Source organism: Centruroides vittatus, unplaced genomic scaffold (assembly GCF_030686945.1).
Source record: "Centruroides vittatus isolate TY-2023 unplaced genomic scaffold, ASM3068694v2 contig_824, whole genome shotgun sequence".
In the NCBI taxonomy this organism is placed as follows: domain Eukaryota; kingdom Metazoa; phylum Arthropoda; class Arachnida; order Scorpiones; family Buthidae; genus Centruroides; species Centruroides vittatus.
Genome location: NW_027122537.1, coordinates 115,671 through 141,404, shown reverse-complemented (window position 1 = coordinate 141,404; position 25,734 = coordinate 115,671). Strand labels below are relative to the sequence as shown.

At 28.4% G+C, this 25,734-nt stretch overlaps 1 protein-coding gene across 1 annotated transcript in view; it reads left to right on the top strand.

Moving 5' to 3' along the window:
* The window catches only part of LOC136982361 (DNA helicase MCM9-like), a 52,006-nt gene that overhangs the window by 12,920 nt on the left and 13,352 nt on the right, over positions 1 to 25,734 (top strand). Inside the window, exons 7-14 of the mRNA XM_067278834.1 lie at positions 492 to 621; positions 2,222 to 2,368; positions 6,474 to 6,537; positions 7,699 to 7,808; positions 11,213 to 11,359; positions 18,947 to 19,027; positions 19,107 to 19,242; positions 21,459 to 21,558. Of these exons, the coding sequence (XP_067134935.1) occupies positions 492 to 621; positions 2,222 to 2,368; positions 6,474 to 6,537; positions 7,699 to 7,808; positions 11,213 to 11,359; positions 18,947 to 19,027; positions 19,107 to 19,242; positions 21,459 to 21,558 (915 nt within the window). The remainder of the gene's footprint in view (positions 1 to 491; positions 622 to 2,221; positions 2,369 to 6,473; positions 6,538 to 7,698; positions 7,809 to 11,212; positions 11,360 to 18,946; positions 19,028 to 19,106; positions 19,243 to 21,458; positions 21,559 to 25,734) is intronic.

Sequence of the window (25,734 nt, the reverse complement as noted above, 5' to 3'; positions counted from 1 at the left end):
TCTAGATGTTACAGTTAACATTAAAATTAAAATGATTTAATTATTAAAGTTATTAAGAATTTGTGATTAATTCTAACACCAAATTCATTTGTTAACTTATTTTATATAAATTAAAAATAGTTCAATAAAATTTAGCATTCTGTTTTTTTTAATTAAATGCTTACTTCGGTATAAGTAATTTGAACAGAAACAACAATTATTTTGCAAGAAAGGTTTAAAGGAAGCCTGTAATTAAAAGAAAGTGAAAGTGTTTTACATCTTGTATATTGTGTTTCTATTCAAGCTGTAGAGCTTTTCTTTATGTATTGATTTCATGTATTTTAAATTACAATATGGAAGCTTTATTATGTTATGTTATAATATAATGTTTATATTATAATCTTTAATTTCATTACATAATAAACTTGATTATAAAATAAAATATGTATATATTAAATATTTTTAGTTTGTAAGTTTTTTTATTTAAATTAATACATGTTTATTTTTGTTAGTGGAATAGTATTACAACGTTGGAAACCATTGACAGTTGATATTCAGTGTGATATTGAACTTGTGTTATATGCAAATTATATAGAAGTAAAAAATAGTCAGTCATCAAGCACAGTAGATTTAGATGAAATGGTTAGTTAAGTTTATATTTTTTTAATTGATATCAAAATATAAACTATTAGTAATAATAAAATTTTTAAAAATAATTTGAAGATAATTCAAATTCAATTACTGTAATACTATTTGTAAGTTTTCAACATACTTTATTATTTAACTTTTGATGCATGTTTTTTTTTTTATTGTAAAATTTAAATTCATTACATTTATATTTAATTACAGTAAATTTGTATAATCTGTCTTATCCTCCAAAGCTTATTATATTTTAAATTCAGTAACATCAAATATTGGAAAAATAGAATAATTTTTTGGTTGGAATGTAGAGACTTTGTGGCATAAGTATTTGCTTAATTGTAGAAGCAATACTCTTTTAGAATTCAGTGTTAGAAAACTTCAGTTTCATTAACTGGATACTAAAATTTCAAATTAATCATATCTTTACACTATTCATAACTTTAATGTAAATGAATATTTTCAGCCATTTATTGAGGATATTGAAAAAAGCATTCAGCATTTATATGATAGACAGTACACATCATATTGACAAGGAGATGGCAATATGTTTACATTTCTGATTCAAACAAAACTTGGTGAGTGCACATAGCCCTAAACACAAACAGATCCTAGTCCAAATAATAGGATCCACTTCTCAAGTGTTTCTGTAAAATGAGCCTCTGAAAATATAGTATTTAGCTTATAAGTCTTTGAAAGTTTCACTTATCCTTGTAATTGTGATAGTCAAGTGCATAAGATGCTAAGCATAGGAACTGTGCAATTTAGGTTTATGCCTTTGCAATTTTAGTTTATTTTTTTAATGTGTAACAAAATTATTTTATTTTACTATATCATTAACATTATTATTACTATTGTTATTCCTCACATTTGAAGCTTATAACACAAGAGATTAAAAAACCTGGTGCTATTTCCTGTTTAGCAAAACAAAAATCTGTAGATTTAACTCTTGTAAGACGTTAAATAAAATTTTTATTTCTTCATATTTATTTTCAGATATTTTTGCTTCTGTTTAAATACTATGTCAACACAAGTGAATAGTCTTTGGATTTAAGAATTGAATATAAATTTAAATAAAATTTTAAAAATTTTATTTAAATTTATATTCAATTCTTAAATATGATGTAATTTATACAGCCGTTAAAAATATTTAAATTTTAAAATTTTTACCAGTCTGATGATGTGGTGTCTAATCTTATATTTGAGCCATTCACAAGCCAAATCGATTAACTCCATTTATAAATCCTTAATATAATCATTATTATTTTTACATTTTTCGCATAACTAATTTTATATACTGTTACATTAAAACCATGCTTTAATGTAATGGTATATAAAAACACATTCTACACTGTTTATTTAAATTTAAAGTTTAAAAGGAATTTTAAAAAATAATTTATATTATCAATTTTTATACTTTTTGTTTTGGGGAGTTAATTGATTTGGCAAGTGAGCAATTTACTTGTAATTATATAAATTAGATAACTTTTAAAATTAATATTTAATTTATATTTAAAGTATAATGTATATTTCCTTCATTTTTCTGAATACAGCATGCAAGTCTCATTATATATATCTGAAATATTTAAACAAATTTTTTTAGATGGAAGAATTTAGATTATTTTGGAAAAATCATAGCTCATGTCCAATTGTTGGAAGAAATTTTATATTATCAAGTCTTTGTCCTCAAGTGTTTGGTTTATATATTGTAAAATTGGCCATTGCATTAGTATTAGCAGGTGGTATTGCAGTAAGTAATATTTCATACTTAAAAAATTTTCATATATGGGAAATGTTATGAAGTAGCCTAATATAGCTAAAAGAATGGATTATTTTGGGCTGAAATTGGCTTATGTATATAAATTATTTTGTAACAATTAATTAGTTTTTACTCTTCTCAAACTGCACTTACGAAAAATAACTACACTTTACCAACCTTTAACCTGCAGTCTATTTTATTAAGGTAATCTAACGTTTTTGGGCAATTAATTGACCATCAGGATCAAACAATTTTTTGATTTATCGAAAAATAAATCCTGATAAAAATTGAAAAATTGTTTGATCTTGATGAAGGTCAATTAATTGCCCAAAAATGTTAGATTACCTTAATAAAATAGACTGCAGGTTAAAGGTTGGTAAAGTGTAGTTATTAGTTTTTATTTCCCTATTTAAGTCTTTGTTTATTGTATAGTTTATTCTCAACAATTTAATTAGATTAATTATTTTAATTTTATTTGTCATTCTAATTCTCAATATTTTAAATAGTTTAAGATATGAAATTTTTAAAATTAACTGTATTTATTTTTATTGTAAAAAATTCATATTATAAAGATTTATTAACAAATTTTTAAAATAAATTTTGTATGCTATATAATTTATTTGTAGAATTCTGTAACAGTTTACAAATTTATCAAATCTTACAATCTGAAGTGATTTATTATACTTATCTTATTTTTAACATATAATCTGTTATTAATAATTATAATTAATAATCAACCCAGAGCAGGATAAGAACCCACAACTCCTGCTTACTGTGCAGATGCATTGCTAGTTATGGTATCCAGAAATCTAGCTGATTCTTTTCTTCCAAAATATTCTAAATTAAAAATTAATTTATTTTTAATTATTAAACTTACTATGAAATGGTGGCATATCTAGTCAAATTGATTTATATTTATCTTAATAGGTTGAATTTCATTTGAATGAAATGTTCTAAATTGCTAAGAATGAACTGTGACTTTAATCAAACATTTCCTAATCAAAATACTTCAGCATAAATTATTCAATAAGATGCGCATATACAGTGAAAACTGTTTAGGCAGCACCTGTCAAAACGGGCAAAAATTTCTGACACGGAATAGTTTATACATAGAGTCTTTGTATAAGTTACCTGTATTAAACGACCACCTATGTAACATGACTGCGAGAATCGATTTTTGGTCCGAAACAACATACAATTGTAATAATGACCACTTCCGCAAATATATCTATTCTAAACTATTGTTCAAACCCATCTCAACAACGTTTCTCCCTCTTAGTATAATGAATTAGTCTAAACTCTTGTTTGAACCCATCTCGGGCACTTCTCCCACTTTTGAAATTAGTTGCAGGTGTTAATGGATTAGTCCAGCTACAAAGAAAACTCATTTCTGTTTGTTCAAAAATGTCGGAAAAATGAAAGAGATGTGAAGTGCTGTCATTAAAAGGTTGTATTAAAGTTATTAGAGAAAGTGAAAATGGCTTATCACAACAGAGATTAGCGGAGAAATTTAACTGTGGGAAAATGCAAATTTTCAAAATTTTGCAACAGAAGTTGATACTGGAGTAATGGGAAATCAATGGAAACAAGGATAGCAAACGAAAAAGAAAGCAGCCGAATGAAGAGATAAACAAATTGGTATGGAAGTGGTTTCAAAAGGCAAGTGCTAAACAGATTCCTTTGAGTGGACCAATCATTCAGGCAAAAGGACATGAATTTGCAGAAAAATTAGAGATTTCGTTGTTTTGTGCCAGCAATGGATGGCTGGAAAGTTTTCGGAAGCGTCATAACATTGTTTATCGTATCTTGCATGATGAAAGTGGTGACATCAATCAAGTTAATTAATGTAGAAGATTGGAAACATCTATTATTGAAAGAACACATTCTTTCAATGATAGATGGATATGATTTTCATGATGTCTGTAACACAGACAAAACAGGACTTTTTTTTCATGCCATTCTGGATAAAACTTTAATTGAAAAGAGAAAGAAGTGTTCAGGAGGCAAGGTGGCGAAAGAATGCTGGACTGTAATGTTTTGCTGTAATATATTAGGAGAGAAAGAACCAGTGTTGGTTATTTCTAAGTCATTTCGACCTAGATGCTTTAAAGGTATTGACATCGCAACTTTGGGCGTGACCTGGAAAGCCAACTCCAGAGCTTGAACCAAAAATGAGGAACCAAAACAGGAACTTTTTCTGGACAATGCCGCCTGCCATCCCCCAAGATTTCACTTTCGAATGTTGAATTGAAATTTCTTTCACCCAACACTACGAGCCACCTTCAACCATTAGATCGGCATAATTCGGGAGTTTAAGATACTATACAGAAAATAACTTGTAAAATTTTTGCTTGTTTGGATGGAAAGTGCTAAAAGTGCAACACAACTTGCTAAACAACTGATTGTTTTGGATGCAGTTAAATGGATTAAAAATGCCTGGAAGGAAGTAAATTCTGAAACAATCAGCAAATGTTTTAGAAGGTGTGGCTTTTTTCCCCATGTTGCAGATGCTCTGGATGCTGAAAATATTTTAGAAGTGGAACTTCAAGAGCTTTGTACTGCTGCACAAATTAACGACATTGTAGCTATTGATGATGATCAATGCTTTGAAGATTTGGATGATGACTGGGAGGATCAACTTATGGTTGGCGAAAAGAATAATCAATGACCGTCACAAACAACAGAAGACAATGACAATGACAATGATAATGAAGAACAAAGTGATATTCGTATCGAACTTTTTCCACTATCAGAGATGTTTTTCACAATTTCAAGATTGAAAGCAACATTTGTCAATCTTGAAAGACCATGTCTTTTGGAAAGCATAGATTTAATTGAAAATGAGCTCGAGGAAGTTATCCTAAAGCAAAAGTTAAAACAGGTTAGACAGACTAAGTTAATGGAACTTTTTAATATGCACATGTAAATATGTATTGTCTAGCCTGTACATGTAAATTTAATTTATTAAATTTTCTGTTCTAAATTGCTTTAAAATGTACACAAATTTAAATACAGGTACATGCATCTACATTCAAGAGTACAGTACATACTGTATCCTTACTGTCAATTTATTGCACTGTAGACCTACAGTATTTCTTTTGACGTATAAAATACTGTACACAATACAATTGATCAGCTGATCTCATTGTTTGATAAAATTTATTTAATTAATTTATTTATTTTTGAAGCTCATATACAATACATGTGTGATAAATAGTTTCTGTAACAACCTACCTTATTTCCACAATATTTTTAGAAAAATAGTATCCAAGTAATTTTTGCAAACAAAATATTCAAAAAAACAATAAACACATTTTAATGCAAAAATCAGTTTTACAGGCAACCTTCCTTTTTCAATTCCATGATACAATCGCAGAATGTAATGAAATTATGTTATGACAAAAAATAATAAAATCGTTTTATTATTAATTAATAATTTTTCTTATTGTACTTAAGAAAATATTAAATATTAAAAAAATACAGTATTTTTGAAGTTAAAATAAGATTAGACTAACCAAACCCAAAGTGATGAAGAGATACCATGCGCTTTTATATTGATGACATAATACACTTAACTGAAAAGCAAACAAAGAGAAACAACTTGAATTAATTATCTCAAAAAAAGAAAATGTGCATTATAATCAAGAAAGTGCAAGTACTGTATTAATCTTTAAAATATTGGTATTAAATCTGTCATAAAATCATGATGACTCCTGTAAATCGAGTTATCCGATAAGAATAAAATAAAATACCAATATAGCTCTTTTGTTGAAAGAATCACTTATAAATGCTCACCTTGAGTTTTGTTTAGTAGAAATGGCTAAAAAGTGCACAAAATACATACGGAAATACAGTATTACAGCACTACCTGTATTGGATGACCACCTGTCTAAAAGACCACTTTTGAAGAAACCATGGGTGGTCATCATAGACAGGTTTTACTGTATTTTAGCTTATCCTGTTTACAGATACTGTACATTTAATTTAAGGAAACTCTAAGCATTAGATATATTTATTTAATTATAGAGTTTTAATACTTTTAATTAACATTTGTAAAGCTATCTAATGAAATTATATTAAAAATTTTTATTTTTAGAGAGTTGATGCTAGTGGGACAAAAATTAGGGGTGAATCTCACCTGTTACTTGTAGGTGATCCAGGTAAGAATTGTTAAGGTACCAATTACTTATATATGCATTAGTTAAATTTGAGATTTATAATACAGGTTGTTTAAAAAATATGATCAAAATCTTCAGGAATGGATTCCTCATATACATAGAGAAGAAAAATAAATCATGACAGAGGTCTGGAAAGGCTTTGTTTCAGAGTTAATGAAATTTTGCATTACCTCAGATGAAATGTTAAAAATGTCCACTGCCTGCCTGAATGCAGGACTCAACTTGTCATCTTATAAAGCCCCAACATGCTTTCAAGTTCCTGGCATAGCTTGCAGTCTGACAAGCTGCCATAATTTGCTCTAGGAGTTTAGGCATCATCTGCTGCAGTTGAATACATCAAAGACTTTAAATGTTCCTATAAAAGGGCATTTAAACCCTCAAAAAGTCTAATTGGTTTAAATATAGTTTAACATCGTTCTGCCTATACAAGGTTACACATTTTATTATGTTTGTTTGCAAGGTTCCTGGATTTTATTGCAGTAAACAAATGCATTGGGGTACACTAAGATCTTACTGGATAGGCTTTTACTGTGAAACAAAGTATTTTAGGACACATGTTTAACTAACTTTTCTCTGTATTTGAGGAATCCATTTATGAAGTTTTGCCCATATTTTTGAAACACCCTGTATGGCAATTAATATATTGCATAAATTTTATTACTAGTATATGTTTATTTTTTTAAGCTTTCTATTATAATTATCAATACTATCAGTCTATCATCATAAAGGCAATATTTTCTGAAGTTTTAAATATATTAATAATTAATAATATATAATTTTCTTATTGTTTATAAAGCATTATTAGTCTTGATTTTGAATGTTATTTTTTCATTTCCATATTCATTTAATAACTACTTAATAGCTTTATGACTGACTGAATCCAAAAGTTATTCATATTAAAGAAGGATATTTGTCTTTCTCACAGCATTTGTAAGTTGGAAATATTAAGCATGTCAACACAGATTGTCAAAGATCTCTGATGATATCTAAGAAATTTAAAATGCTTTAAAATATATAGATTTATAACAAAATAATTATTTTATACTAAAACTTTATTTTTTAATTAATTTTTTTGATAAAATTCAACTAACATCATATAATATAAATAAAAGTTTTATTATGATTCTTTAACTATATTTTAAGGAACAGGAAAATCTCAGTTTTTGAAGTATGCTTCTAAAATTTGCCCTCGTTCTGTCTTAACAAGTGGAATTGGTAGTACAAGTGCTGGATTAACTGTCTCTGCCATTAGAGTAAAGTATTAAGTTTAAGTTTATTATTATTTTAATATTCTTTGTAAAAAATATATTCACTAATTAAAGTTTTAAAACTGTTTTCAATAGGGAAATAAATATTAAAAAGTTTCATTAATTGCAAAAAGAACATATTGCTATGATTAAACATGTATCATTTTGAAGTTTATGGGTAATTTCAGATTGTATTAATTAATTTTCTATGGTTGATTTTATTTTATGAATAAAGTTATTGATAATTCAATCACTTTTGAGTTATTCTCATTCAGTAAATACTAACAATTACTAAGTTTTCTACTCATTTTTAATAGAGATTACTATAATCTGTTGACTGTAACTTTGACTCTTAATTTTCAGCAATAATTTTCACTTTCCTTATTTAGAATACCAATTATATTAGTATTAAGATATAGGAAGATATATTTTTATTTTTTCAATCATTATTTGAAGAACTTATTTCTTCTTTAATTATTAATTAATATTAAATGTGAATACAATAAAGTTTACTTTTTATAGATGCAGATTAGTCAAAAATAATGTTATTTTTTAACTGAATGTCATCAGTGTTGACACAAGTACAATTGTCATTGATTAATCTTGATTTTAGCAAACTGGATAGAAAAGTGAGCAAAGCTTATTTTTCCATCTATTTTGTGAAATTCAAAAAGTGATAAAATTAAGAAATTTAAAAAATTATTAAAATCTAATAAGAAACTTTTCAGTTATATTTAATTAATTTTTCAAATTTAACTATTCAGTTATTTATACATCAAATTTTTTATAGTTTAATTTTAATTTTAATTCAATGAAAGAAACAATAGAAAGCAATTATTTGGAAAAAAATGCCTTTTGGTATTAATTGTCAACAACAACAATTTTTTAAAAACAATATTTTAAATTATGATTTTAACTGTTAAAATTATGATTTATCTAAAAGTTATATTTTACATGGATTATTTTATATGAAACATGGATTAATGAAATGAGGTAAACATGTGGAATCCTGACATTGTGAATATAACTTAATTTATAATGCACAATATAGTGTATATTGGATGTAACTTAAATAACATCAACCTTTACCCCATTTACCAATAAAATTTCAAACGTGAAACAGAGCTCATGTTGGGATTCAAAAACTAAGCATTATCTTGCAATAAATCAAAAATTCCTAAAAATGTAAATGTAACTCATACTAAAATCGTAAAATAAAGTAAATACAAATACCAGACATACAAATGTAAAATAACAATGAGCATTTATTTTATTGTGATATCATCACAATGCCGGGTTGCAATTTTTAATCATATTGTTAAATTTATTTAATTTAAAATATATTTAAAATGCTCTCCACCTTCAAATTACCAGTGTACATCATATTCTTCCTTTAGCAATCAAGTCATGCTGGTCATCTAACTCTTTTCAGGGGAAAATTTTTGAATTGGGATAACATGATTTCCCGTTTGCATCAGAAATTTGTATATAGTTAATTGGGGCCTCTTGCCTCTAAGGTTTCCATATTTGGTCTTGTCTTTCATCTATCTAACTCCATTCTCGAGATTAATGAAAGATGGATGGAATGGATGGATGGATGGACAGACAGTGAGATGACAGTGAAAATTTATAGGTCTACAATTTTTTCAAATTGCAGCCCAATAATAATATGAATAGCTTATACTGGACTATTAGAGTTTTAATACAAATTTCCATGTGTTGGAAATAGATATGCATCTCTTTTATTGATACATTTTCCCTTATTGTCTGCTTTGTATATCTCCATAATCTGTATGTTGACTAAAAATACACCAGTCTTTTTCTTTTCCATACTTTTTCTTTTCTGGATAGTAATATCATGTTAACTGGAGCAGCAGTCACCAATCTTTCTGACCTCAAGGACCACTATCATAAATTTTTTTAAAACAATACAAATATCTATAGAATAAATGATCATAAAAGTTCCATTTTACTTTATTAATATGAAATTCAATTGTTTAATTATAACAAATTAGTGTGAAGTTTATTGCTGCTTGTTTGAACTAAGTTTGTGGATTCTTGCCTCTTTCTTGGTTGGTTATTTACATGTATTGACATTATTACTTATTGATAAGTCATTTTGTGTCTGGTTTTAGATTTGAATAAAAATCCCCAATGAGTGAGAAAGGGCAATCAATCATTTTGCATTTCTTTCATAATACTTTGCATAACCGAGTTGATCAATGTCCAAATTTCTCCACAGATCATCAGTGGAGAAATTTGGAAATATTAAGCATGTCAACACAGATTGTCAAAGATCTCTGATGATATCTAAGAAATTTAAAATTCTTTAAAATATATAGATTTAAACAACAGTGATACTACACCAAAGTAAAGTAAACAAACATACCACTGAGCCTGTTACCAGTGTGCGTCTTCTAATAAACAGACCGTTACAAACATTTTCAAACTCTCAGGTTCTTCTTCAGGTAACTAATAACTCCTGAACGAATGCAATTCAAATTAAATTCAATTGGAACACCAGTCATAACTCTATTGCATTCATTCAGGAGTTATTAATTACCTGAAGAAGAACCTGAGAGTTTGAAAACTTTCGTAACGGTCTGTTTATTAGAAGATGCACACTGGTAACAGGTTCAGTGGTATGTTTGTTTATATATAGATTTATAACAAAATAATTATTTTACACTAAAACTTTATTTTTTAATTAATTTTTTTGATAAAATTCTAACATTATATAATATAAATAATTGGACCTATGGATCACTGGTTGGTGACCACTGAACGGAAGACAAGTAAGCACAAATATATGCGGAAACATGGCATTTGACCCTCTATGTCCCTGACAACTTTTGTGATCCTTATAGTTATAAAATATCAGTATTTCAAGCACTGGTTTAACATGCATTCTTTTGTTGCTTTTCTGTTTGTGAAAAATTGAAAGAGCTTGAATATATTAAGTCTATAGTTAATAAACATGAGTTGCATTTATATTTTTAGGAATTTTTGGTTTATTTCAAGATAATGCTTAATTTAAATCCCACATGAGTTCTGCTCCATATGTTTGAACCTAAAGATGAGTCATTAAGTGACTCAAAAATTTTGGTTGTTAATTTCTGTAAATGTTAGAAAAATGTTTATTTGGTTCTTATTTTAATAAATTGTTTTCATTCTTAGCTTTTTTAAATAATTTATGTTGAATGAAATATTATGCATATGTATGTGTCTTTGTCTTTCAATTTATTATTTTTTATGTATTTGTTAACATTCCAGTTATCAAATTTTTCATTATTATTTTTGATGGAAATTTCATTTTTTATCTAATGGTGATGAATTAATATGACTTACAAATTATCTTTGATTTACAACTTTAAAATAGTTTTAAAATCATACCTTAAATTTATATGAAGGATGGAGGTGAATGGCAATTGGAAGCTGGAGCTTTAGTTCTTTCAGATGGAGGAATATGTTGTATAGATGAATTTAATAGTATTAGAGAACGTGATAGAGGAAGTATTCATGAAGCTATGGAGCAACAAACTATTAGTGTTGCCAAAGTAGGTATTTCAAATTAAATATTTTATATATTACAGTTAACAAATGATTTTAGTTATATACCTTAATAAATAATATAAATTTATATTCTATTTAGAATATATATAATTGAGAATTTATTGTATTTGAATAAAAGTTGATTGTGAGATTTTATAGATAAAAATATTTTAATAATGCTTTATACATAAATTCTGTGTTTATTTATTTTATGGATGTATATGAGATGGTGGGAAAAGGGCTATCAAGTTATTGAAATATAATTTTTAATAATAATAAAATAAGCTAATAATTTGTATTATAAAATCTTAAATATATATATTGTGTAAACTAATTTTATTTTTATTTTAGTATTTGTTTTGTGCAGTATTATACTTTTACTTAGTTGTTGAATTTCAAACTTATCTAACAAATTGTATGAGTTATGGTAATATCAGTTTGATGTGTTCAAGAAAATAAAAAGAAATTTAGGTTATTATTTCTGTGAGGTTGCCAAGTTGTGTTTAAAGTTATAATAGAACAGAAGTACTGATTTGGAATGTGAGCATGATAGACATTGAGTCAGACTTCAAAGTTACAAAGAAAATCATCTCGATTTATTTTTAAAACACAAAAAAAGAAAGTTTACAACAATAATATTCTTGGTGTTTCTGCATGTGAAGACTGTAAATCTTCTGGTTCTTCTTTTAAAAGAGAGATTCCTGAGAGAAGGATCCTTCAGTTTTCTCTTTTGCTTTGGGGCAATGTTGTTCAGTCCCTGGAGGAGATGAGGTCAGCCCAGATAGAGTCCAGGATAAAGTGGAAAATGCCACTAAGTAAGATCTTGCACTATGAGAAATTTGGAGAGAGAAGCTCTCCAAATTTCTCATATCATTCTTTTTATCATCTTCGGTCCTTTATCAACCATTTCGATTGGTTATCTTTTCTCATCCTCACTTTCTAATTGGTTGTCACTCATTACTAAGTGTGACATGATCTGAACCTAGATTGTGGGATGAGTCAAAATCGACATTTAATCCGATCCCAACCAGAGATAGTTGATCTTAGGACTTACATTGTTTAGTTTTCCTTTGTCTATTTTCTGAGAAAAGGTTTTATTTTCACTATTATTATTAATATTTCCTCTTATAAACATAAAAATTATATTTTACAATATTAACAAATTTAGTGGTTTTTCAGTGACATGCAGTGACATTTGATGATAGAGAAGCTGTGCCGGCCCTGGATAGAATCATTGGAAGAGTTATATGATATTTTGGTGTGTAGCATCCACTAGCTAAACCGCTTTAGGTTGGTGGTCTGTAAAGGGCACGCACGAATGCATATAATCTAGCTGCTTTACATGATTGAAATATTTTCGCCATGGAAGCTGTCCCGTATTCAAGAATTATAGCACTTCCATTGGGAATATGCATATACGAATTTATATTCGTTTATACAATAGCAATCTTATCGTTTTTTTCATATGTAGTATAGAAATTTGTGTAAGATACATAATGCGGTTATAATAAAATATTAATTTTAATCAATTCAAAGACGTTAAAATATGAAAATAATCACACAATATGTATTTATATTTTAGAAAATACAAGGGAAGCTGTGCTTCCACAGCTTCCATGGACAGCATGCTACTGTGGTTTTTAGATTTTAGTGTGGTTCTGGGACATTTCTGGAGCCTCACATTTCTATGATAGAAAATGTGTGTGTTAAAGTATTCATTTATTATGGTTAAATTTTAGTATTTATTTTTGTGTATATAAAGATTTAATCTTAATAGAAATATTAAATCAAATTATATCAAAATAAAATATTTAAATTACATAAAAATTGATTTGAGAGACTTCATTGCTGAGTTAAAATAAAAACTAAAAAATTAAATTCTCAAAAAAGTTTCTGTTTTACTACTCCACTTAAATACTTCAAATTTTAAATATAAATTATTTTAGAAATTGAAATAAAAAGATTCCTCAAGGGGATATGCAAATTTCATTCCATCCAGGAAATATTTTTTTAGTAATCCATGTAAGTCGTTGCTTATATGCAATTCAGAATCATGATATAAATTATACAAGATGCATTTTTGCTAAACTAATTAGGAGTGCATAATGTTGATGAGCTCTATAGCACAATAGAATCTTATTGTAATCAGTTTGGAACTCAACTATACCAATAACATTAAGGTGGGTAAGTAAATAAGACTACAGTTAGTGGAAGTTCTAGTTTTATTTATACTGACATTAAAGGGACATGTTAAAACAATTATAAAAAAGTATAATAGAATTTATAAATGTTCAAATTATTATTATTAATTAATAGTAATTCGTGTAATAATGTTTGCTATTATATCCATCTGATATTCTTATCTAATATTAATGTAATATTGTTTGTCTATGGTTTTTGCTGAACTGTCTTTATTAACAGATAGCATATAACTGAATTAACAATTATCAGCCATTTAATCTATTGTATTATGAGCAAATAATAATTAAAATGTTTAAACAAAAAACAATAAAAAGATAAACATTTTAAAGCACTGTTTAATAAAAGCATTAATCAAACAAATATTCTATGTTAGATATCTGACTGTTTATTATTATTTTATTAAATTATTTGTGTATCTTTTAAATAATTTCCATAGACACTCCAATGGCTGAGTAGTTAAGGTAACAGCCTACCACTCTGGGGGACCTGGGATCAAATCCAGATAGGTCGAAAACCCCAGGAATTTTTCAGCATGATCCATCCAGATATGTCAGGTTTCATTCCTCACTATCTGGCCACTGCATTGTGGACCTGGCAAAATCCACAAAGGACTTGCTAAAGTCCTTTGTGGATTTATAGCCAGGCTTTCTTAATGCAGAAACACATGACAGAAAGAGTTAAAAATATATACCATATTTATTCAGTTTTAAGCCATGCTTTTTTTTTTTTTTTTTGTCATTTTAATATTCTTGAAAATCAAGTATGGCAACATTCAATCCTGGTGATAATCCTGGGTGGTATGATGAGCCAACTTCAGCTGCTCAATGTTTGCATCAACAAGCCTTTTAAGGACTATGGAAGGAAAAAAATATAAAAATTGGTTATTTGGAAAACTATGCTTTAACTGCTGCTGGAAAAATAAAGGTGAGTGCTTCAAAAATTGTGGAATGGGTATCTGTTGTCTGGGAAAAAAGTTTCCAGTGAAATTAATAATTCATTTCTTTAAAAAATGCTGCATTACAAATGTAATTGATGGCATACAAGACAACTTAGTTTTGGAAAATGATTGGTTCCAATGTCAGCTATGATAGTGCAACTGATGAATCATTTTCACAATGTAATAGTGAAAGCAATTAATGTTTACTTTAAATTATGTATTTAAGATTTTTTTAATAAATTAATTCTTCACTCCTTGTTATTTCTCATTTTTTGAACTTTGTAAATAAATCTTACTACTGGTATTTTTTATTTTTTCACGAAAACCTGTTGAGAAATTGAGGTGTGATTTAGAATTGAATAAATATGGTATTTTCCAAAGGTTATAGTAAAAGAATAAAAGAAAATAATAAGATAAAGTGGTTTCTGGTTTCAATCTTCCTCTATACAGAAATTTTCTACTGATAAGTCAGTAATTGACGCTGCATCTTAGTAAAATATTTTTTGTTATACAATATCTACGTAATATAAATCACAGATAAAAATACAGTTATATAATATTTTTTTTATCAATGTTTTTTTACTTTCCTATTGCAAGATTAATGTTTAGGAACTCAGGTTTAAAAATGCTTATGTTGAAGTTTTTCATTTTGCACATTCATTAGCAGTGTGGAAGTGGTATAGTTGTTTTGAAAGCTTAAAATTTTAAATTTATAATTACTAGATATATGGCCATAAATTTATAGAAGGGCATATGATTATGGGATGGGATGATGATGTGAAGTAAATATGGTAGATGCATCACTTAGAAAAATGTACTGTACAACCTCAATGGAATTAATGGAAAACTAGGGTGCAGAAAGAGAAAGTTTGTACTACAGTATAATGACTAAATAAATAAAATAGATTAGTAAAAAATGTTGAAACAAATAGAATGACAATGAGAGGAAATTCAAAAGTAATATTAAATAAAAAAGTGGTGCCACTGAAAACTTATCTTGCTGTGTATAATTTTAGATAGGATTATTGTACTTCATTTAAATATACATTATTACTTACTGAATGATATTTTATTCCAAATATTTTCTCTTTCTCAATTTTGCTTCCTTAAAAATGATCACCATAACACACACAGTATTCTTTTCCATTTACGCGGTCTCCATTTATGCAAATTCATGCATTAAAATGAATTTTAAATAATCAACTTTATGGAAATAAATCACATTTATATCAGAATGTGTGTTTTTTTGTTATCAGTAACCTCTTATATAGATGTATATTTAAAAAAAACTATAGTTAAAACTTTTCCATCTCAGTAAGAGTAAAAAAGAGTATTTGAGAATATGGAAACGATCCTTACTTTAAACAGCTTTCTATGGCTCCATTTACCAAGTTTTAAGCACTGTTTTTGTGGAATTAATTATTCATGTAAATGAAGTGATTACTGCATTATGTCTGCACTTTAAAATGAGGATATCATTAGCCAATGATATCCTCATTTTAAAGTGCAGACATAATGCAGTAATCACTTCATTACTATACACATGACTACTTTGTAAGTGCAGACAATGCACATCACTTCATTCATATAAATGAAAAATATGCTTTAAATGATGGATATCATTAGCCAATGATATCCATCATTTAAAGCATATTTTTCATTTATATGTGTTGTGGTTCTTGATAATTTGGTTTCTATTGAAAATTGAAAACTTGGTTCTTCCTGTAAAAGAGGTTTCCAACTCCTAGTCAAACTTAATTTGTCAAAGTCAAACTCTATTTGTATATCAGTGGAGTAGCCTAAGTGAAACTAATTATTAATGGGTAGATTAGTTGTACTTGGATGAAAGCATATGGCTGATTGCAGAGACAGAGTTTGTTAAATGATGATTAGTAGCCAAACTGCATCTAGACATTGTCTTGCTGCACTGCAGTTTAGAATGCAATGCAAAGACAATGATTATGTATTTCTGAATGCCATCTAAATGAACCTTGACAAAACATTGGCTATTATTTTCTTCACTGTTATTTCCCTCTTTTAGTTGTTCAACCAATTAGGTCATTTGTGACATCAGAAAAATGGTGACTAACAATGTGTCAAAAGCACATCAGAATTTCTCCAAAGAAGCAAAAAGTGTTCTTGTGGAAATTATAAAATATTATCCTGCACTAGAGAAGGGTTATGATAATTGTACTGTTGCAATGAAAAAAAATTGTTTGGGAGAAGATTTAAAGTGAATTTTCTTTGTCATTTTGTTGTTGGTCAGCTTGTGCTTTCTTTATTAATATATAAAAATATTTTAATGTTTATTTAATGGTAATTTGATATACAACTGCATGTAGTAGACATGAACTTCGATAAGGTCTTCATCTACCCTCTGAAAGCTTCCAGTAGCATAAAACTGTAAGGCTGTCAACAACTGTTGTTTGGCTGTTAATGGCAATCCTTTTCCATTTAGATGTTTATTAATTTTATTGCCAAAAATATGAACAAATCCAGATTTAGAAACTTTGTACCAAATTTGGAATTTGTCTTCAGAATAGATTACTAAAGGATTATTCCACTCTTGTATTACGCTCTCCCTTTGTAATTGTCGGGATGAATAATTTTGTTGATTCATCCTATTTACAGCATTTATCAAATGAACAATATCCATTTTTATCTAAACTTTACAACAAACAAATCAATATGATGACTTTCACTCAAATTGAAATGCTGTAGAAACCTGCTATCAAATGAGTCTGGAAAGTAGGTAAAATAACTGGTTTCTAATTGCTATCTAAACTGCAGCAAACAAGAAATGTTATCACTGCAATGAAATTTTTCTGAACTGTGGTCTAGATTATCTTTAAACTGTCGTTGGCATCTAGACTTTGTCTCTGCAATTGTGAGATGGAGTTTTTGTTGTCCATATATAAGAGATGGAATAATATGTATTATGTTGTACACATGACTTAACCTTTAATTCCAATAACATAGTGTTAATACAAGTTCAGGTCATGCATTCAGTAATACTAGTAATTGAACTAGAACTTAAATGACTTGTTTTCAATGGAATGTTAGAGGTGTTGGTAACGTATGTGACATTTTATGTTCATTTTAGTAATATCCTGCAAGCTATATAGTATTTGCTAATATTTATGTACTACAGTATGTAATTTATATATGATAAATGCTAATATTATTTTATGAATAGTAATATTCACTGAAGATTTTTTTGATTTTATTTTTTAGTGAATTAAATAATTCTCTTAATAACAGATGAAAGTCCAGTCTGATTATATCAATAAGTATTTTATATGAATAATAATGGATAGTATTATTACAAATAATAATACTATTCAAAACAAAATTTTTTAAAGGAGTAAAATATTAGATTATAAAACTTTGAGTACTTTCAAATTACTTCAGTTAATATCAGGAAACCATCATATTGAACATAATATTCTATTACTGTGGAAATGTAAAGTAAATAACAAATTTAAAAAGTAGTTTGAAACATTAAGGGAATATTTACAAAATACAGTGGAACCTCGCTTAACGAGCACCTCGCACAACAAGTATTTTGCATAATGAGCAAAACAAATTGTAAAAATTTGCCTTGCTTAACAAGCGATGTTTTGCATAACAAGTGAAGAAGAGAGGGGAAATCCCGAATTGTGCACATGCGGCATGCTCCCTTGGTCTGTGTTTAGCACTCGTTCCGCTAGCATCTTAGTGTTGCTTGTGATCACATATTTATCCAAACTTGTGTTCACACACATTACTTATAAGTATCAACAACCATAGCCCGTTATATAATAAACACACCAAACGATATGCCAAATTCTTGGGTCATTAAATGTAATGACCGATTCCAAATTAAATTTTAGAAATGTCTGAATTAAAAATTAACTATTTATAATTATTAAATTTAATACAAGATGGAAACATAACTGCCTAACTTAGTCAAATTAATTAATTTCTAATATTTAATTATAGCATTTACATAACCCAAGAATTTGGCATATTGTTTGGAGTGTTTATCAAACATATTTTGTTTCTGCAAATTGAATTCTCATTCCAGGATGGTTCATTCCTCTCTAGAAGAAAAGATGATGATGATTCACGTTCCTTAACAGTGTATATTGTACAATTTTTTTTGAATAAACGTTATACATAAAACATTTGATCATTTTTTCGGCATGGAACGCATTATTGTATTTTACATTAATTTCTATGGGAAAAATTGTTTCGCTTAACGAGTGTTTCGCATTACGAGTAAGACTCTGGAACGAATTATGCTCATTAAGCGAGGTTCCACTGTATAAGTATGAAAATTGTAGTTTTACAGAACTTAATATTAATACTATTTATCAAAATTTATTTTGATAATTAATAAAATTTTTAATAATGTAATGTATTTTGTAATGGGTTTTCACATTAATGCAATGATGAAAATTTTTTATTTTAGGCAGGATTAGTTTGTAAATTGAATACACGATGTTCAGTTTTAGCTGCTACTAATCCTAAAGGACGTTATGATGTTAATCAGGTAAATTTTTAGCATAAAATGTGAAATTAGAAATAAGCTTTTCAAATCATGCTAATATTTACATCTTTCTTTCATTCAGCCCCTTAGTGTAAATGTTGCATTAGCAAGCCCATTATTGAGTCGCTTTGATTTGGTTCTTGTATTGTTAGATACTCGTAATGAAGATTGGGATAATATGGTTTCATCTTTTATTTTAGAAGATAAAAGTCCATTAAGTAAGTTAAATTAATAAGTTAGGTTAATATTTGTTTTCCTTTATTTAAAAGTCTCTCCATTACTTACTTCATTTGTTTTTGCAATTTGTTATGGATAGATATTTAAAATTGCTAATGAATATTTTTGTAGAATAAAATAAATTACTAGAGGCTTAATTTTTTATCATACAAATACTTTCAGTTAAATATTTTTCTTAATTTTAAATACTTTTTAATATTTAGTAAGCATATGAAACTAATGTGATGTTCCAAAAAGGGTCAAAACAAAAATTTAATTTCAAATTAATTAGGAACAAAAATGTTATTGTCGAGTCAGATCAAAGGTGATGTTAGTTATGTAAGGGAGAGGAGAGGAAAAAAACTGTAACTGTCAAACAAATGCAACGTGAAAATAAATGACTTAACAGATCAGATGGAATGTTGATCAGGAAAGGTAGAACTCTGATACAAGCTCATAAACAGTCAATCTGGGAAAAAAATTTCAGAAAAGGGGAAAGATTTGATAGATAGAAAAACATCATGTATGATTGTTACAGTTCCAAAATGACAGAAATCACAAACAATGGGCTAAATTATGAGCTTATGGTTCTATCAACAATCTCCGGGCATAGTCGATGAAAAGGTGTCAAATAGATGCCTCGAATTGGACTTTTCTTGTGACCTGATAAGGTCTTGGTTTTCACCTGGAAATAAAGGAGAAGCCAATTGGGAAGTAATGAATGGGCCATGGGGCCAATCAGAAATATGGATAGTGGGAGAAAAACTATAAAAATCGGTAATTCAAGATCGAAGGACTGTCTTCCTCTGGATTAAGCCAAAAGTTGTGCTCATTAAGTTGTGTTGTGTTGCCATTGATCACATAGGATGCTGCCGCATCTTCACCGATCATCTGCTCTGTCCAACAAACCTTTCTCGTCTGCCTTGGGACTATGACTAATAAACTGAAACTCTCACCACTTTGAAGGAACACTGAGATTTGAGAACTGTCTAATATCAATTTAAGCATAAATTCGACAAAATAAATGGCCTTTTAACTTTGTAAGACACTTGTCATCATTTGTCTCCTTTGCCGCAACCCAAATATGAACATCCCTTAGGTTCATTCTGATGCAGGATTAATTGACCCCACCTAAAAGTCGGCATACTTACACTAATGTAAAAACTTCTGTTTTATTTATTTATATTTTTACTTTGGTTTGTGTGAATTAGACCAAATTGGAGAAAATTCAAGGACTTCTTGTAATGAAACATTTAATAATCATAAAAGCAGTAAAACAGAAAAGCAAGTTGTTCTTGTTTCCCATTATATTTAGATGATCATTCTTAGAACTAGGTTATTATATTTAATATTCAAGCTAAACTTAAACTTGCACATTATAAAAATGCAAGAGAAAAATTAATTTCTTATTTTATTTAAATCATTTGGAATTGATAACATTTAATTCAAAATAATTTAAGATTTTTTTTGCAATAGTTCATATTTAGAAGTACAGTAGAGCGTCATTTATCCGAATCAATTGGGGATTGGGATTGTTCGGATAACCGATTATGTACGAAAAAATATATTAACCTATCCGATGTTGAAATTTTTCTCCGTTGCGTGTTGCTTCGTGTTGAATTTTCGTTGATTTTAAGCCTAACGAAAATTTTTATAATAATAATCAAGGCTATTGTATTGTTAAAAATTATTTCTTTATTTTGTACAAACAAAATAAATATATTGAAAAATATAAAAACAAAAAATTATACTTTAGAAGTTAATCTAGTATCAAAAACATTCAATTTGGCATGACACAGTCCGACTGGAAAGCTTTCGGTTAATCGATGTTTCGGTTGACCGGCTTTTGGATAAACAACGCTCTACTGTAATTATGCTATTTTTAAATTGTAATAAGTTTTTACATATTTATTGTTTCTTTTAAGATATATTATTTACATTTTTTTTTCTTTTTTGCTTTATGTATACTTAGCTTCTTAATATAAGATAAAATTCCCAAAAAACATTAAATCAAAGAAGCTTTGATTTAAAAAAAAAACTAGAAATTTTCTTATTTTTTATAATAGAAATCAAAATCTTGGAGTTGTTACAAAACGTTTCAATATCTTCAATATGTTGTTAAGTTTTTAGTGGGTTATTAAATATACTGAGTTGCCAACATTTTTGATGGTTATTGTTTAATATTAATTAATATTATTTTCAAATTTATAAAATATAGTTGAACCTAATGATGAAGATCTTTGGGGCTTGGAAAAAATGAAAGCATACTTTTGCTTAATCAAGACTTTAAAACCGAAATTAACAGATGATAGTAACAGGTAATTTAATATTTTTTTAGTAAACTGATTTTATTTAAGATTTACTGAATTTCATGTACAGTTTAATTTATTAGAATATGATATTACTTTCTGTATTAGAAAATTTATTTCTGAGTGTTTTTGGATTGTCACCAAATACTAGTAAATTTTATATTGCAAAATATACCATACTTTTGTGCATTTAAGAGTATACTCTTATATTAGAGTATAAGAGAATGCTTTTTATAGATGGGTCAAAATATTTATGAATTACCTAAAAAACTCACTATTTTTAAAAACTTTTATAGTATGAGAAGCATTTTTTTATTTTTAGTAATGATAGTTGATACACTGAATAGTTACTGTGTCAATATATTTATATCTAATTTACATTGATACACCAGTGCAGTATTCATATAAGCCAAACTGGCATATATAAGAGCTTGCTCTTATAAGTGAAGCAGGACATGTGTTTCAGAAATGTGAAAACAAGAAAATTCTCACACATAAGAGCATGCTCTTATTTGCTTAGAAATACAATAGTATAACAACAAAAAATTTATCTTGCTACATAAATATAGAAGTCTTCTTTGAATTATTTTCTTAATTAAATGCTTTTTGAGATGTTTTTCATCTCATCTTCAGATTGAATCTTCAAATTCAGAACTTGAAAGATTGTTTAATTGAAAGGTTTTTTTTAACATTGTAATGGAAATTAAAATGGAATGTTGTTTAAAAGTCTTGTGATGTGTACCAGATTTGAATGTGAACATTGGTTATTGGTGATACTTTACCTTGGAAGAAAATTAATTAGAATCTTTTAATGTTTTTGTAATATGCCTGCCAGGATTGGTTGTGGATTACAAGTTGTTTGATATGCATATTTCAAAAATTTCAAAAATATCAATTAATTTTTTTCACGTTTAAAATGTCATCCATAACAAATGTTTGCATTCAAATCTGATATGTCAGAAAACTTTTAAGCAATGTTCCATTTTTACTTCCCTTACGATGTTAAAAAAAAATCTTTCAGTTAAATGATGTTTTGGAATTTTAGCAAATTAATATAACAGGGCTTATGAGAAAAACAGATTTAAGGGCAATATGTTGAAAACTTATACAAATATCTTATGAAGCATTTTATTATTTCAAGCTTCTTCTCAACACTCAGAAGTCTTTGTTTTTCAGTGCTTGGATTTTTACAATGAGGACACTCACATTTGGGATACTTTCATTAAGAAAAATATACAAATTCAGAAGAATAGTGCAATACACACCTGTAGGGCAATGCATGTGAGTAAACTGGGATAAGAGAGATGATGTGTATGTAGATTTTGTGTATCCCTGCAGGTTACTAAGTTTATCTAGTGGTGTATTTTGTATTCATCTAGTGTTATTTAGTAGCATAAAGCATAGTCACTTTGTAAAGAATCACATATGAGCTAATATGATGTATTTTGTGATTTTATTTACCTATTTATCTATTATTTATAAACAAATCTGTGCATTAGAAATACATGTAATAACAGAAGAGACTGTAATTATACATTCAACTTTAAATTTTTTATATTTATTTATTAATAATACTCTCTTAATAATTTGAAGTGGGAGGGAAGATCAAATAAGCTTCATTTCTTATTTCTTGCACTTGGTTCTTTACATCAGGAATGATATTATCTTCAGGTAAGTGTTCCCAAACAGCTAGGTCATCATCAATGTCAACAAAAATCTTTAAATGACACTTTTTCATCATTTATTGCTGTAATGAGATTGGTCCCATATTCTTTGATAAAATTAAGAGATCATGATGGAAATTTTAATTTGTTCAAAGCATCAAGAAATTTTTGATCAAAACCTGATCTTGTAAAGCAATTTGCAGTGGTGCTTTGTGAAACTTCATTTCAAGCTTTGTAAATCATTTGCATTGTATCTAGCAGATCTACTTCAAATTCACATGTTTCATCTTCAAAAACATGAAATATTGTTTATATCATAAGCTTTCTGTATTGTAATCTAAAGTTTTAAATGATTCCCTGATTGAAAAGTTGTAATCTATAAGTTGTTTGAACTGTTATAGTTTTAAGATTGAAATCATCAAATTACAGTCAAACCATGGTTTATGAACTTAATTCATTCCTAAAAGTTGTTCTCAAACTGAAACAAATTTTCCCATAAGAAACAATATAAAATGGATTAATCCATTTCTAACTCCCAAAACAAAACCTTTTTTTTCTTTTTATACCTTTTTAGCTGTATTTCATTCATACAAATGCAACATAATAATATATATAATATAATATCATCTATATATTCATTTTACATATATATATATATAAAGCAAAATGTTCCATCATCAAACTGAAACCATCACTTTACAAAAAACCAGTATAAATAGAGACTTGACTCTGCCTGGATGAAATATAACCTAATCAATTACCAGGTGTATAAGCTTAAATCCGCTGTTTGCTAATAGATGGCGTTAGTAAGCGTATTAAGCTACCGTGGAGACGCCATATTTTTTTTTCGATGATTTTGACATTTGTCAACATTAATCAGTGCACATCATCAGCGATTTCATACGACATCATACATTTTTCCTTTGGTAATCATGCCTAGTTTTGTGCCAGAAAAACAGCATATGCGGGAAGCTCTGGTTTTCTGCTTCAATTTGAAGAAATCGGCTGCCGAAGCTCATTGAATGCTTGTGGAGGCCTATGGCGACAGTGCTTTATCGGAAACCACGTGCAGAGATTGGTTTCGTCAGTTCAAAGACGGCAATTTTGACCTGAGCGACAAGAAGCGTGAAAATCGGCCCAGGAAGGTTGAAGACCATCAATTGCAGGCTCTTTTGGACGAGGACGATACCCAATCACAAAAAATGCTTGCCGAGCAACTGGGTGTTACTCAACCAGCCATTTCCATGCGTCTACGTGCCATGGGAAAGATTCAAAAGATCGGAAAATGGGTGCCGCACGAATTGAACGATAGGCAGATGGAGCGACGCCAAAACACATGCGAAATCTTACTCGCCAGACAAAAAAGAAAGTCGTTTCTTCATCGGATTCTAACTGGTGACGAAAAATGGATATATTTCGAGAATCCTAAACGCAAGAAATCGTGGGTTGATCCGGGCAAACCATCAACATCTTCCCCAAGACCAAATCGCTTTGGACGGAAGATGATGCTGTGCGTTTGGTGGGATCAGCAGGGTATTGTCTACTATGAGCTGTTGAAACCTGGTGAAACTGTCAATGCCCACCGCTACTACCAACAACTGATCAAATTGCACCATGCTCTTGTGTGAAAAAAGGCCAGATTATCAGCAAAGACACAACAAGCTGATTTTCCTCCACGACAATGCACCATCGCACTCGTCAACATTGGTCCGAAACTACTTGGAGACACTCGACTGGGAGGTGCTACCCCATCCCACTTATTCACCAGACCTGGCCCCTTCTGACTATCACTTATTTTCATCAATGGGCCACGCGCTCGCTGAGCGCCACTTCGATTCTTACGAAAATGTCCAGAAATGGCTTGATGAGTGGTTTGCCTTGAAAGAAAAAGAATTTTTTTGGCATGGTATCCACACATTGCCCGAGAGATGGAAAAAATGTGTCGCTAGTCAGGGAAAGTACTTTGAATAAATTTGTTTTTGCTTGCTATGAAAAAAACGTATTTTTTTCTGACTAAAAAACAGCGGATTTAAGCTTATACACCTGGTAAGTTGGACAACAAATACTTTATTCACACTTTCTGAAATATTATGTTTCAATTGATTTGATTTCAATTTTAGTTTAAATTAATTAATTAATTTTGTTTTTGTTTTTGTTATAAGAACCAGAGTTTTAATTATTATTTGATTATTTTTAGTTTTAATTAACTGGTTACCTAGTGTTAATACTTGATTTGATATTTATTGATAAAGTTTTGTTATTTAATTTGTGTTAAGCATCTTTATACACAGATTTGTGGATGTCATTTATATTATGCAAATGTCAATTAATGCAGTTTTTATTTAATTTGAATTGAATTGCAATGCATACTGAAAAACAGAAGTAGTATCTTACTCACATGCACATTGAAATATAATTTGAATAACTACATCATCAATGGTTCGTGTTGCAACATCTAATAATGCGAGATGATCTCTGCACCACTAACTTCTAAATCAGTAGTCCTGTTGGATTGGTCAGA